The sequence below is a fragment of the Acomys russatus genome, chromosome 20, assembly GCF_903995435.1.
Source record: "Acomys russatus chromosome 20, mAcoRus1.1, whole genome shotgun sequence".
Taxonomy (NCBI): Eukaryota; Metazoa; Chordata; class Mammalia; order Rodentia; family Muridae; genus Acomys; species Acomys russatus.
The window spans coordinates 54,079,968-54,094,767 of record NC_067156.1 but is presented as its reverse complement, the minus strand read 5'-3'; the positions used below and the strand labels follow the sequence as shown (position 1 = coordinate 54,094,767).

At 40.2% G+C, this 14,800-nt stretch overlaps 1 protein-coding gene across 1 annotated transcript in view; it reads right to left on the bottom strand.

Annotated features, from left to right (window-relative positions):
- The window catches only part of Cep192 (centrosomal protein 192), a 92,268-nt gene extending 79,555 nt beyond the window's left edge, over positions 1–12,713 (bottom strand). The window contains 5 exon segments of the mRNA XM_051163511.1: positions 1,443–1,495; positions 5,045–5,196; positions 7,398–7,526; positions 9,430–9,597; positions 12,548–12,713. Coding sequence (XP_051019468.1) covers positions 1,443–1,495; positions 5,045–5,196; positions 7,398–7,526; positions 9,430–9,597; positions 12,548–12,657 — 612 coding nt within the window. The 5' untranslated portion in view covers positions 12,658–12,713.
- Between the last annotated feature and the right edge of the window lie 2,087 nt (positions 12,714–14,800).

The window sequence follows — 14,800 nt, the reverse complement described above, 5'->3', positions numbered from 1 at the left end:
ACTTCCCTGCACTAACCCACCTTAAAATGTAGGGCCCTATTAAACTGCCTCTGCAGCTTACAAATCTAGTAATAGATTTAATATACCACACAACTGAATTTGAGCAATACAGGAAGTAATACACTAAGAAAGCTAGAATAAGTAGCCTTAATCCAAGCAATCTTTCCTATCACTGAGAACTACCTATTTCTCTTCTCCCCCACCCAAAGACCAGCTAACACTAAAGGACATCCAAGGCCCAGAATGAAAATTTAACATTTCTTTGTGGCATTTATTTCATATTAATGTTAAATATATATTAAAATAACCAGCTTTAGAATTGATTGCAAATTATGCTAATTTTGAGATTAAAATTATTGCACATCAATATAATTTCACATTTACACAAGACAAAACTCAGCTAGTCCAATAAATACCTAAGGCACAAGTTGGTGACAGAACAACTTTTATTTTATTTTATTTTTTTTTGAGAGAGGGTCTCACTATATGGCTGGCTTGGAACTCACAATGTAGAACAGGCTAGTGTTGCACTCAGAAATCTGCCATCCTCTACCTCCTGAATGCTGGGGTTAAAGGTATGCATGGCCACATCCAGGTGGAACTATATTTGAATCTCCTTATTACTAGAGGTAAACCTCCCCCACCTTTGTTTTTGAAACTGAAGGTAATGATTGGTGTTTCAACTTGACAGAAATTAGAATCACCTAGGAGCTAGATCTCTGGGCTTATCTGCTGTAATTACCTCAATTACTACATTAATTACAGTGAAAAGACCCACCTGCTATAGGTGACACCATTCCCTAAGCAGGGAATCCAAGATTGTATAAGAGTGGAGAGAGAGGCCAGGAGTGCTTGTACATGCCTTTAATCCCAGCACTCTCAGAAGCACGTACAGGCAGGCAGATTTCTATGAGTTCAAGACCAACCTGGCCTACATAGTGAGTTACAGTATACCTGGGACTATATAGAGACCCTGTGTCTATGAAAAAAAAAAAAAAAAAGACCCAACAACAAACAAACAGAGTGGAGAAGGCAACCTGAGCCTGGGGTGTATGCATTCTCTGCTCCTGGTTATGGACTGGATGAAAGCAGCTCACTGAAGTTCCTGTTGCTGTAAATTCCTAACTACAATGGACCGTAATGTGGAACTGTGGGCTCAAATAATCCCTTTCTCCCTTGTTTTCAAAGGGTACTTTATCAGAGCAACAGAAAAAGCAACTAAGACACAGAGACATCCCATACTCATGGCCTCAAACTCATGACAATTCTCCCACCTCAGTCTCCAAAAGTGCTAGGACTATAAGTATACACCACCAAGCACTGCTAAATTTCCAGAAATACAAAATTTCTTCTATGTACAAACTTTTAATGTGTGTGTGAAATATGACCTTTTACTCCATTACAGAACTCCAGAAATTAATAACAGATATATAAGAAGTTACCTTGTGTTCTTGTTTATTCATCCACGATTTTAAGTGAAAATCAAGAGCTGAGTCTATTAAGAAACAAAAACAAAAACTGAGGAGACAGATTATTTTCTGACCCAATAATACTCAAAAGGAACAAATAAACGAACTAAATATTTTTCTATCTTGAAATAGAATAGATGAACATTCAGATGGTAACAGTAGAATCCATCACTGGTCAGCTAAAGTTTTAAAACTATTAGAATAGATATCATAAAATTACACACATGCCATAAAATTTGAATATTGAGCCAATCAATATTGTATGGCTAATTTTTCTGTAATAAGAGATTTAGTAAAGGAGGGGAAAGAGGCATCCATATAATGCAAGCAGACACACCCAAATCCAGAAATAAGCTGTAAGAGATAGGTCTCCCTTATTTCAACAAGCCTGGGCATACAGGACACAACAAATGATCTTCAGACCTCAATTCAAGTGCATCTTCTAGAGCATAAGGTAAGATTTAAGTTTGCCAACTGGTAACAGCACTATGATCATACAAGAAAGACAGTATATTTAGAGATATAGTCTAAAATATATAGACCAAAATAATGCCTGAAACTTTACAATGTCAGAGAGAATCACGATGAATAAGTAGAGTGTACTGGAAGACAGCCCCATGGCCAGGGCTTGCTCAGCACGTGTAAGACCAAGGGTGATCCCCAAGCACCACTGAGTTAGAACTGTCTCTGTTCCCTGCCCACCAGGAGTCAAAGGTTTAGCTCCACCATATACTCCCACCACTATAGTCAGCCTCTCCCCAGGCCCATAGCAACACAACCAGCCAAACATGGACAGAGGTCACAGAAACTGCAAGCTACACTGAATCCCTTCTCCACCTAAGGTTTTCACAGAATTTGTCACAAACAGTCTGATTAATATATATGCTAAGTCAAAAAAAAAAAAAATATATATATATGCTAAGTCTATTTTAAAGTTTTCAGTACTGTCAAATTGATTCCCAAAGTAGCTGTACCATCTTCTTTCTTTCTTTGTTGTTGTTATTTTGTTTTGTTTTGTTTTTATTTTGTTTTGGGTTTCGAGACAGGGTTTCTCTGTGTAGCCTTGGCTGTCCTGGACTCACTTTGTAAACCAGGCTGGCCTCGAACTCACAGCAATCCGCCTGCCTCTGCCTCCCAGGTGCTAGGATTAAAGGCATGCGCCACCACGCCCGGCTTGTTTTGGTTTTTTGATACAGGGCCTCACTCTGTAGTCCTGGCTGTTCTGGAATCCACTATATAGACTCATCTGGCCTCAAACTCACAGAGATTACCCTGCCTCTGCCTCGAGCTGGGATAGAAGAAGGTACACACCACCAACCACATCCAGCGACAATTTTCATTTCTAGCATCAAAGTTTGAGTTTCTGTTTCTGCAAATCAACAATGCTTGCTGTATGAATGTTTTGTCTATGTCTATGTCAGTGCCCTCAAACATCAGAAGAAGTGCTGCATGTCTTTGAACTAGAATCAGATGGTCATGAGCTGCCATGTCAGAGGAATCAAGCTGGGTCCCCTGGAAGAGTAACAAGTGCTCTTAACCATTGAGCCATCTCTCCGGCCCCCAATTTTTATCTTTGTGATATAGCCATTTTGGGTATAAAGCGGTAGCAGCTCATGATTTTGAATTGCTTTTCTCTGACGATTTAATACCTTTCTGTGTGTTTACTGGCCATATGTACAATTTTTATAGAGAAATGTCTACTCAAGCCCTTTGCACATTTGCTTTTTCAAGGTCTGGAGCCTTGTCATTGAACTATCCAGTCCTTCTGCACATTTGTCTTTTATGTTAAAGTATAAGTTCTTTATATATTGTGAACACTAGTCCCTTTCTGTATATATGATTTATAGTTATATATACAGAAACTATTTTATATATTATTGTTTTGTTTCTTTTTTCTTTTCTTTTCTTTTGGGGGAGGGGGTCTATGTACAGCCTTGGCTGTCCTGGAACTGGCTCTGTAGAACACTCAAGGCATTCCTCCACAGTAAACCAGGCTAGCCTTGAAATCAGAGATCGACCTGCCCCTGCCACCAACCTGCTGGGATTAAAGGCATGTTCCACCAATGCCCAGTGAATATATATTATATGTATTTAAATATATACATACATACAGAGAGAGAGAGAAGCAATATTTTGTCCCATTGCCACTTTCTTGATAGCGTACAAGTACAGCTGATACTAATCTCTCTACCTTCATAGTTATTTGATATTTTACATCAAGAAACACAAACATCCCTTAATAATTTTTCAAAGTAGGGGCTGGAAAGATGGCTCAGAGGTTAAGAGCACGGGCTGTTCTTCCAAGGGTTCTGAGTTCAATTCCCAGCAACCACATGGCAGCTCAAAACCATCTATAATGAGATCTGGTGCCCCTTCTGGCCTGGAGGCATATACGTGGGCAGAACACTGTATAAATAATAAATAAATAAATCGTTTTTTAAAGAAGATAATTTTGGGGGGCTGGGGAGATGGCTGAGAAGAGCACTGTCTGCTCTTCCAGAGGTCCTGAGTTCAATTCCCAGCAACCACATGGTGGCTCACACCCATCTATACTGGGATCTGATGCCTACTTCTGGCCTGCAGGTATACATGCAGGAAGAGCACTCATATACATAAAGTAAATAAATAAACCTTTAAAAAGATAATTTTTCAAAGTAAACTACAAATGTATATTTGCTCATCAATCTTCTAACACTCAAACAAGGTATTTTAAGTACTGAATTACAGCTTAGATTTATATCATTGCTACCGTAAACCAAAAGGATATAGTTTTCCCTTTTTATTTTTGGCTTTTGAAGACAGGGCCTCTCTGTGTAGCCTTGGTTGTCTGGAACTTACTCTGTAGAACAGGCTGGTCTCAAACTCAGAGCTCTGCCTCCTGAGTACTGAGATTAAAGGTGCATGTGCCACCACTGCCCAGCACGATATAGCTTTCAACTTCCAGTTTTGAGTTCTTTCCCAAAGAACAAGTTGGGGAAAGAGAAGAAACACAGGTATGGTGACATACATCTGCACTCCTAGCACTCAGAAAACAAAGGCCAGCCTAGGCTACACAGCAGGGCACAAAGCCAACCAGAAGTACACAGCAAAACTGTCTTCAAGAGACACGAGGGGCAGGGGAAGAAACAGAAGAGCAAGAATTTAGAATGCATAAGAGGAATCAGCAGTAGAAGCATCCTGTAACTTTTTGACAACTCCTCATACTTTGTAGCTTTTTCTGCTTTATATATCTACTTCAAAATAAATTTTTAAAATGACTCACCTTTGAGTATTCCAACTTGATTGTCTTAGAAATAATAATTTACTTTACAACTTCTAATTCACCCATTATATTAATACAAAAATAAGTTGAGGTTGGTAGGAAGAAAAGTGAAAGAGTACTAACAATAGACTCTGTTCTAACGTACGTGTGCTATACCTATCAACAGCATGCTTTCCAGGGCAAAGGAGACTCATCTAGAGACCTCTACAAAAGATCATGCCAAACCGAAGCATGGGACAGAACCAGAAGAGAGACACCAAGCAAAGCGCAAGAAAATTAAAATATATGTGAAATAATTTTTAACACTTTGTACCTGGTACCTGTTCCGGAGGAGAAACTCCATCCAAAAGGCTCTGACCCTGAACGGATGTTGTAGTGTTAGCTTGGTTCTCTTCTGTTCTTGGTTTCACAAGAGAGTGTAACAACTGTGGACTTTCCATATTGTTCTTTTTCCTTGTCGCAGGACTTTTTGAGAGCAGAATTACAATAGCTGTTAGTTGCCTTAGATAAATCTACAAAATGTCTATTAATCAGTTCTGTAGTTCATCTTTCAAAAAGAAAAATAGACAGACACAGTGAATAAACAGTTGTGAATCCAGCCAGAAAATTCAAGGAGATGGATTCTGGAAACTAGCTGTAGCACACAGTCCAGCCACCAGATCCAAAGAGAGGATCTCACTGCTACCCTGCCTCTCAAGGAAAAAATGTTTTCCTTACCACATAAATAATTTGCCTAGAGGAAAACAGCTCAACTTTTTTGTTTTGTTTTGTTTTTCAAGATAGGGTTTGTCTGTGTAGCCCTGGCTATCCTAGAACTCACTATGTAGACCAGACTAGTTCAGATATCCACCTGCCTCTGCCTCCCAAGTGCTGGAATTCAAGGCATGAAACACTACTGCCTAGCTAAGCCCAGCTATCTAAAAGTGAGTTACACTTACAGATACGAGAATGGTATGTTTGCCAAAACAGCAAAATCCTCAAATTAATAAAGATTTTGTAGTTGTTTTGTTTTGAAAGAGAATCTCATTGGGTTCTTGGTTGCCCTAGAATTTGCCTGTAGATCTCACTGGCCTAGACTTCTGATATTCCTGCTTCTACCACCCAAGTGCTTGGATTATAACATGCTACCATGCCTGGGAAATAAGGGTTTCAGAAGTTTATTTCTACTCCCACCTCTGTTCACATGCCTGGCTTTCTATCCACTGCTATAATTTGTATGCAGGTGAAAATGTTTTCCATTAATGAAAATTTTCCTTCTGACCTACAGCAGCTCACTACAGCAAAAAAGGCTGCTGAAAGACCCCCCCAGGGAAAATTTCCCAAGTGCAACATGATTTGATAGAGAGCAAAGGCTAAGCTTAAATTTAGTAAGGCACTCAACAAAAAGAAAACAAAAAACATAAGCTTCAAGTTAAAGAGGTAAAAGCCACACTTCAACATACAATCTTTGCCCTAACTACAATTTACTTCCTATTCTTCTCTATCCCCTTATTAGAGATTGATATGCATATTAATATACCAATCTCTAATAAATCCATATATTAAATACCTCTAGCTTAAACCAAAGCATACTCACAAATACAGGGAAATCGCATCTCAATTTTAAAATGGGGGGGAAAGGGTAAAAACAATGTAAATGCCAAAAAAACTCATATATTTATTTTTTTATTTTTGGTTTTTCGATATTTATTAATAAATAGGTTTATAAATAAATAAATTTAAAACAGAAAACTCATATACAAAGGCTCTCAAGAGGTAATTTACAACATAAATGAAAGGAGTGAATAATGTCAGGACATTCAACCTCACCAATACTGAAATGCAGAGCTAAGCAGTAATCTTAAGACTGTCTATATTGATGCCACCAAGAACTTCAAGTTAGTTTTGGTTTTAGAGATTTCTACGTTTTCTTCATTGCAGATATACAATTGTATAAATTATCGTTAGCTCTAAAAATCAAAGAACAAAAATATTACCAGGCCAGCATGATGGCTCAGTGGATAAAGATTATTTGCCACAAAACTTCATTTCCCAGGACCAACATAGTAGAAAGAGAAAACAGACTCCAGTAAAGTGTCTTCGAGCATCCATATATGTGCCATGACATGCTCATATGAGAAAGAGAGAGAGAGAACATGCACGCACGATGCACACAATATATGGTATTTTAAAAAAAGAAAAGTGAAAAGACAATGTAATTGGCATCTATTCTTTAGTTAACAGATAATTGTTAACTAATAATAATAGTTAACAGATAATCTTCCTATTAACTGCCTATATTTTTTTCAATGACTGTTTTGTTTACAGTCATAAAAAAATTTAAAGGAAAAAAATTTTAAGGCTAAAAATGTAATTAAAAGATATAGAAGAGTGGAGCAGGTTGGCACACACCAGTAATCCCAGCACTCAGGAGGCAGAAGCAGGAGGATCTCTGAGAGTTCAAGGGCAGCCTGGTCTACAAAGGGAATCCAGAAAAGCCAAAGCTACCCAGAGAAACCCTGTCTTGAAAAAAAAACAACAACAAGAACAAAAGAAAACAAACAAACAAACAAAAAACTAGGTCTTGTTTACAAATACTAAGAGGTAATAATCAAAGACAAAGCCAAACATTTCCCCTGCGTCCCAGGGGAGCTGTACCAGAATACAAAATGAAGGCGAGGACTTACTCATCACCCTGAAAGCTGAGCTGTAATCTCTGTCTTGGTTCAGTGTTGTCATTCTGGCAACTGGGAGATGACACAGAAGGAACTGAAAATCTCCCTTCGATTAAGTATGATGCCTGGACATCAGGGTACCTATACAAAATTATTAAGATTTCAATTATTTACAATTAAAACTCACCTTGTTGGACTAAAGATATAGTTTTTGGGTAGAGTGCTTGCCTAGTAAGCACCAAACCCTAGGCTTGATCCCAACACTATACACTCTGGGCATAGTAGCAGAGGCTCATAATTCTCTGCAAATAGGAACACCAGAACGTCAAGGTCATCCTCAGTTACACTATATTGGAGGCTAGCCTAATCTACAAGAAACCTGTCTCAAAATTAACTAATGCCACAGGGCTACAGAACAAAAAAAACTAACCCATAGGAGCCCCAGTGTTCAAAATAGTCTTTAAGAGTTACCCCAATCCCTACATCCCAAAGGTAAAGAGGTTATCCCTCATCAAATGAATAGACTGGAAACAGATGGCGGTCAGATATTTAGGCACGATCAGAATTTACACAATACACAAACCATACATGAACTCATGTGTGAAAACTACATATACCACATGTAGACTGATATAAATAACATGTACTAAGCCAAACATACTCAGATATAAAACTAGAACAGGAAAAATAAAAAAATAAAAGTAAATAGAAGCTGGTTTGATTCCTAAGAAAAAGAAACTTGATCTGAGTAACTGAAAATTATTTTAATACAAGCTAAGTTACTTCAGAAGCACACAACAAGACTAGGGATGTAGATTAGCATTAAAGTACTCGCCTAGCATGCACAGCGTCCTGGATTCAAGCCATAGTACTAAGAAAAGAAAAACAAAATCAGAAGCATCTAAGAAATTTAGGTAGCAGGCTGATGAGATGGCTCAGCAGTTAAGAGCACTGTCTGCTCTTCCTAGAGGTCCTGAGTTCAATTCCCAGCAACCACATGGTGGCTCACAACCATCTATGATAAGATCTGGTGCCCTCTTCTGGCATGTAGGTATACAGGTATATGTACTAAATAAATAAATCTAAAAAAAAAAAGAAAGAAAGAAATTTAGCTAGCAAGGCCTGTTGGTGGTAGCACAGGCCTTTAATCTCAGCACTCGAGAGGCAGAGGCATATGGATCTCTGTGAGTTCAAGGCCAGCCTGGTCTTCAGAGTGAGTTCCAGAACAGCCAGAGCTGCACACAGAGATACTCTGTCTCAACAAAACCAAAAAACAAACAAACTTAGCTAGCAAGGAAAGACAACCACACAAACCTAGTAAAGTATAAAGCAGGGTAAAATGAAGAAAAAAGAAACCTGTCATACAAAAAGATGCAATGACCCCCAAACCACAGTTACAGGTCAACACTAAGAAACAGTTCACCAGTCTCCTCTCTCTAGCTAGAAAATTCAATTCATAGATGTCTTTTCAGAGATACTCATTTTTGTTGTTGATGTTTTTTGTTTCTCAAGACAGGGTTTCTCTGAGTAGCCCTAGATGTCCTGGACTTGCTTGTAGACCAGGCTGGCCTGGAACTCACAAAGATCCGCCTGCCTCTGCCTCCCGAGTGCTGGGATTAAAGGCGTGCACCACCACGCCCGGCTCAGAGATATTCTTGAACACGAAACAGGAAAGCATATGAAACCAGTAAGCCAAGAGAATAAAAAGAATGACAGTGACCCAGAGAGAACCAAAGGGAGCTGGGAAGCCATTCTAACAGATCCTGTTCCCTGTCCCCTCTCGTATCAATATTACAGGGTTTGTAAACCTGAAAAAAAAAATCTGTTCAGGTAAGCCTTACCTGTTTTCTTTTTTTTTTTTTTTTTTTTTTTTTTTTTTAATTTATTTATTTTTATTTTATGTGCATTGTATGTCTACGGGTGTCAGATTTTGGAGTTACAGACAGTTGTGAGCTGCCATGTGGGTGCTGGGAATTGAACCCGGCTCCTCTGGAAGAACAGTCAGTGCTCCCAACCGCTGAGCCATCTCTCCAGCCCGCCTTACCTGTTTTCAATGCTGGGTCTGTTCCTGGCAACTGTAGAAACAGCAATGGGCAAGCCAAAATTTGATGAAAGAGTGACATTTTCCAAAACCTCACTATTACCAAGGAGTGAATTGGCTAAAAAGCTTGGAAATGACTCTTCTGTTATACCTCGAAAATCTTCCATCTCACTGCAAAAACAGCATTTTAAAATAAGTCTATTACCATAATATTTTCCAATGAATAAAAGAACAAGGTCACTTTAAACAAAAATTAAAATTAAAAAAACACAAGATTTTTGCAACATCAAAAGAAAGACTAGTTACTAACAAATACCCTGAGCAAAAGTCAACTTCAAAACAGCATACACACCAAACACTAAACTTACCTTCTCATAAAATAGTACAGAATTACAAGCTGGATTTACCCACTGTGGTGGTTTGAATAGATATGGCCCCCATAGACTGCGTGTGTCTGAATGCTTGGCCTATAGGGAGGGGCACTATTAGGAGGTGTTAAAGGACATATGCCTCTGTAGGGGCAGGCTTTGAGGTTTTACATGCTCAAGCTAGTGTGGCAGTCTCCTGCTGCCACCTGCAGATCAAGATAGAGAACTCCCAGTTCCTTCCCCAGCACCACTTCTGCCTGCATGCCACCATGCTTCCCCTCAAGGAAATAACGGACTAAACCTCTGAGGGAGGAGAGAACAAAAGGAAGATTACTGAACCTACTCAACTCAAGGCCTTGTTACTCACAAATAAGGTTAATTTTATTTCATTGATATAAAATTTTGTATATTGATGCAAAATAAGTTTAATTTTGATACATTGAAATAAAAGTCAAATTTAATATTCTTCACACATTGTATTTCTACTCTAATATGAGGTATTGCACACATACAACTCAATTAATACATGGTTTACTTCCAATAACCTGATAGTGCTACTGCAGACTGTTTAAGATAATTAAGTAATACAAATCAATTGTTGATTAATTCATGGTCATGTCAAGTATAGGAACATACATGCTAGGTTTAACAGATATGATTCTATAGCTAGATATGGTCTTCAAAAACCTCAGAGACCTACAGAACACGGCATTTTAAAATGTTTTTATTAATTTAAGGATTCTCTGACAATAAGACAGGTTAACTCCTGGCAGCACCCCACCTACCTACCTCAAAGAAGATGATGAGCATCAAAGAAACTCCTTGTAGAGATGGCTTCAAGTGTGGCAAACAATCCATTGGACAAAAATGTCCTTTTATCTGCCACAGACAATATCTGCCTAAAACGGGTAAGCTTAGATACAGGCAGAGTTGACAGCCAGACTGTGCCAAGACAGGGTAAGCAAGTCCTCAATCGTTCCTGCTCCACAAATATGTCTGTCAGATACACTGGCCCAGAAGGCTGAAGACGATGCTCTAATATTATAGTTTTAGGTGACTGGTCAGGCAGTAAACTGTCTCTGCCATTTTTTCACTTTGGAAGCTGCTAACCTACACTTCTTGTTTACTTAGGTAGTTAAATTTATTCCTTCTCAGGTCTCTGATGGGGTGGAAGACCAGTTAGTTTAAAATTAAGATTAATTGTTTAGGAAAGATACTTTTAGGTCTAGATAGATACTTTTAGGTTGATAGATTTGAGCCTTGATAGATATTGACTTAATTCAGAACTTTAGACTCACCAAGATAAAATAGATAATATCTTTTCAAGGTTGCCGAATATCTTCTGATTAGACATTATGTATGTAAGTTTTACCTATTGGTTTTTATAGTTTTTCATAATTGTTCTTACTGTATATTAAAAAAACAGTCTTTTTATTTAGACAGAAAAGGGGAATTGTTGGAGGATGCTGATTAATAAAAAGCCATGGCACCTGGGCAGGGCAAAGAGGATAGGAGTGGCTAAGGGTCCTGGGTTTGAGACACAGAGAGAATCTTGGGAAGAAGAAGAGAGGCCCATGGTTTAGGAAGAAATATGAAGTATCACAAACTTAACTAGTAAGGCTTTTAAGCAAAGACTGTATAAAACTAATGATTTTTAGGGTAAGCTTAGAATTTTGGTATTTAGAACAGGAGAGATGGTACAGTGGGTAGAGCAGTCCTCTGACAGCTACAAATGAGCTGTGGCACACACGTGGATACCTCTGACCGTTCTAATTTCTCCTGCTATCAACTTCTAACGTTTCTAATTTCAAATGTTGTCCATTACATTTTAAGCCACTGCACAAGTATTCCAACTGTCCTGCCTGAGTCTAGCCATGTATGTCTGTAATCTAGGAGGCTGAGGCAGGACTGGCTCACATTTCAGACCAGCCTAGGCTACACTGCCAATATCATGCCAGGAGAGCTACAGAGGAAGATTCTGTATTTTAAAAAAAAAAAAGGGGGGGGGCTGGAGAGATGGCTCAGAGGTCAAGGGCACTGGCTGCTCTTCCAAAGGTCCTGAGTTAAATTCCCAGCAACCACATGGTGACTCACAACCATCTATAATGAGATCCGGTGCCCTCTTCTGGCAGGCAGGCAGGCAGGCACACATGCAAGGCAGGACTTCGTATACATAATAATTTTTTTTTTTTAAACAAAAACCAAAAGCCTGACAACCTGAGTTGGATCTCTAGGACCCATATGATAGGAGAGAACCAACTGCCATGTGCATGCTCACAAAATAGAGAATTATAATGACAACAAATTTTCAAAACTAACCAAACCAAAACAAACTCCATTCATACTGACAGCACATTTCTAGAATTTTCCTAGATGGGAAACGGCCATAATTTCCCTCAGTATTCCATTATCCACCACGTAATATGAAGATAATACAATGCTATCTATTCCTCCACTGTATTCTACACAAGTAGCCACCTTCATAATTTCTCTTGCTATTTTCTTAAAAGAGTATAGTGGCTTCAATTTTCACATTTTACTTGTATTTAATGAATAACATTCACGAGTACACAAAGGAGTATTTCCTGTAGTCATTACAGGTCTACGTATACAGTTACACACATTCTAAAAGTACACGCTGTGGAACCCACAACGCAGTCAAAGTTGCCAGCAACTATCTTTTAACTATTGGCACACTGTGATACATGTCAAAATTTGGTAGGCCGTTTTGTATATAACTTTTCCAAACTTACCCTGAACTTTGCCCACAAAGCTGAAATGTTAAGGAAAAGTTGGTTCGGGAGTGCTGAAAATACCAGAAGCATGACCTCCAAATGGTAACTGCAAATCGAAGTATTGTCATATATACAGCTGTCCTCCACACGACTCTGTCCAAAGGGTTTCCATGCTTAGCTACACAAAGTCTGAAATCAGGAGCAAAGTAAAAGGAGGAGGGTGATAGTAAAAGCAAACATTATTCCCTTTTGCGTTAGCTGTTCGGAGTAAGTGCGCAATGAAGCTTAACAGACACCGGCTGACATCTAAGAGCGCTCCCCTCGGAGAGAACAAAAACGTTACTTCCCGGGTCAGGGTCAGTCCGAAAGACAGGACCGCCCACTGCAACACAGGGAAGGAAGGAGTCGCCGCCAGAGCACCGTGCAAGAAGAAAACAGCGCAAAGCTCTGAGGCCATGCGTCCCGCCCTCAGAACGGGAGGAAACAAGACTGTGGCCGCTCCAAAAGCCCACGGCCAAGCCGGGAGGCTGAGCCACACGCGGGCACCTGATCTCACAGAGCAGCCAGCCCAACCTCCAGCTCGAGTGCCCACCAGGCCCGGCCTCACTGCCGCCGCCCAGAAGCCGCAGCGGGGGTCCAAATTAAGAGCCCTGCCCTCTCTCTCAGGCCCACCGCCCCGACGCCCCTCCTCACCAAGGTACCAACGAAGAAAAACCGACCGCCGCGAAGCAGCGGTTCCCGCGGTGTGGCAAGTGCGCATGCGCGCACCGCGGAAGCCCGCCCGGTTCCCCTCCCCTTGCAGGAAGCGAGGGGCGTGGCCTCGAAGTCCGCCCCGGATTGGACTAGAACCCGGGAAGGGGTTGGGCAGAAGCCTGTGATTGGTGAGGAGCGGGCGTCCCTTGATTTGAAGACTGGGAGCCGCGAAACCCGGCAGGGAGAAGCCTTCCAGTAGGCTTTGAAAGTCTTGTAATTAACCCCTCAGTTTGAGATCTTCCCAAAGATCCGTAAATCACCTTTCCCCACTAGATTTTTTTTTTTCATATCGCCGCTTAGTAGACGCATAAGCTTAATGGTTTGATTTAAACAAGCCGTTCCTTGGGGATAAAGCTGGTACCAACCGGGAAAAAAAAGTTTTCCTAAACTGCCATTCTTCCTAAATCACACAAATCCCATCGCCACCCATGCTCAGCACAGCCTCTTTACCTGAAACATTCTATCGTCTCTGTCTTAAAATCTCAAGAGATTAACAAGAGAAAGGGCTCCTTCTTTTCCTAAACTAGTTCCTTAACTTCAACTGTTCTTTAATATCTTTACGAAGCATTTAAACATAGAAGTACAAAATTCACAATCGCTGTACCTGAGTTTAGCCTGGTGGTAAAAAAAAACAAACAAACAAACAAAAAAAAAAACCATCTGTTTACTTGACCATTTTCCTTTCTGTGTCCTCCAGAAACCTCCTGGGTGGTCACTCTTGGTTAATTTCTTCAGGGTTACTTTCCGGAAACAACGCCTATTAATGGTGCACACCCATAATCCCTGAGTTTGAGAGGCTGGGGAAGTGGGATAGCATGCTAAAAGCCAGCCAGCTGATACATACTAAAATGTTGCCTTAGAAAACGGATACTGGCCGGGTGGTGGTGGCGCATGCCTTTAATCCCAGCACTCCGGAGACAGAGGCAGGCGGATCTCTCTGAGTTCGAGGCCAGCCTGGTCTACAAAGTGAGTCCAGGACAGTCAAGGCTGCACAGAGAAACCCTGTCTCGAAAAACAAAAACAAAAACAAAAAGGAAAGAAAACGGATACTGGTTTGTTTGGGTTTTTGGTTTTTGTTTCTTTGTTGTTGTTAGTTTTTGTTTTTTGTTTTTGATTTTTCAAGACCAGGCTGGCCTTGAACTCACAGCGATCTGCCTGCCTCTGCCTGGGATTAAAGGCGTGTGCCACCACACCCAGCCACGAATACTGTTTTTTTTTTTTTTTTTAATAGATGCTATCTTCTGTTCGGCTATCCACCTGTCCCCTTGTCACTTTTTCCCCCTTTTGTGGTAGTTGTATGTCACTCACATCCAGTGAAAATGCAAAAATCAAACAAAAAACTCCCAAATCCTCAGCTGTGGGGCTCAAAGGACTGGATACAAACTACCCTTGTTTCACAAAGATCTTCACCCAATTGGAAGTGAGCAGTGCAATGTCTAGAGTTCCCTTGTGTTGTTCGCCCTGCATCTGTGGGCTTCCAACTCAAGAACTCTCCACAATCCTCGTCACCAGAACTTG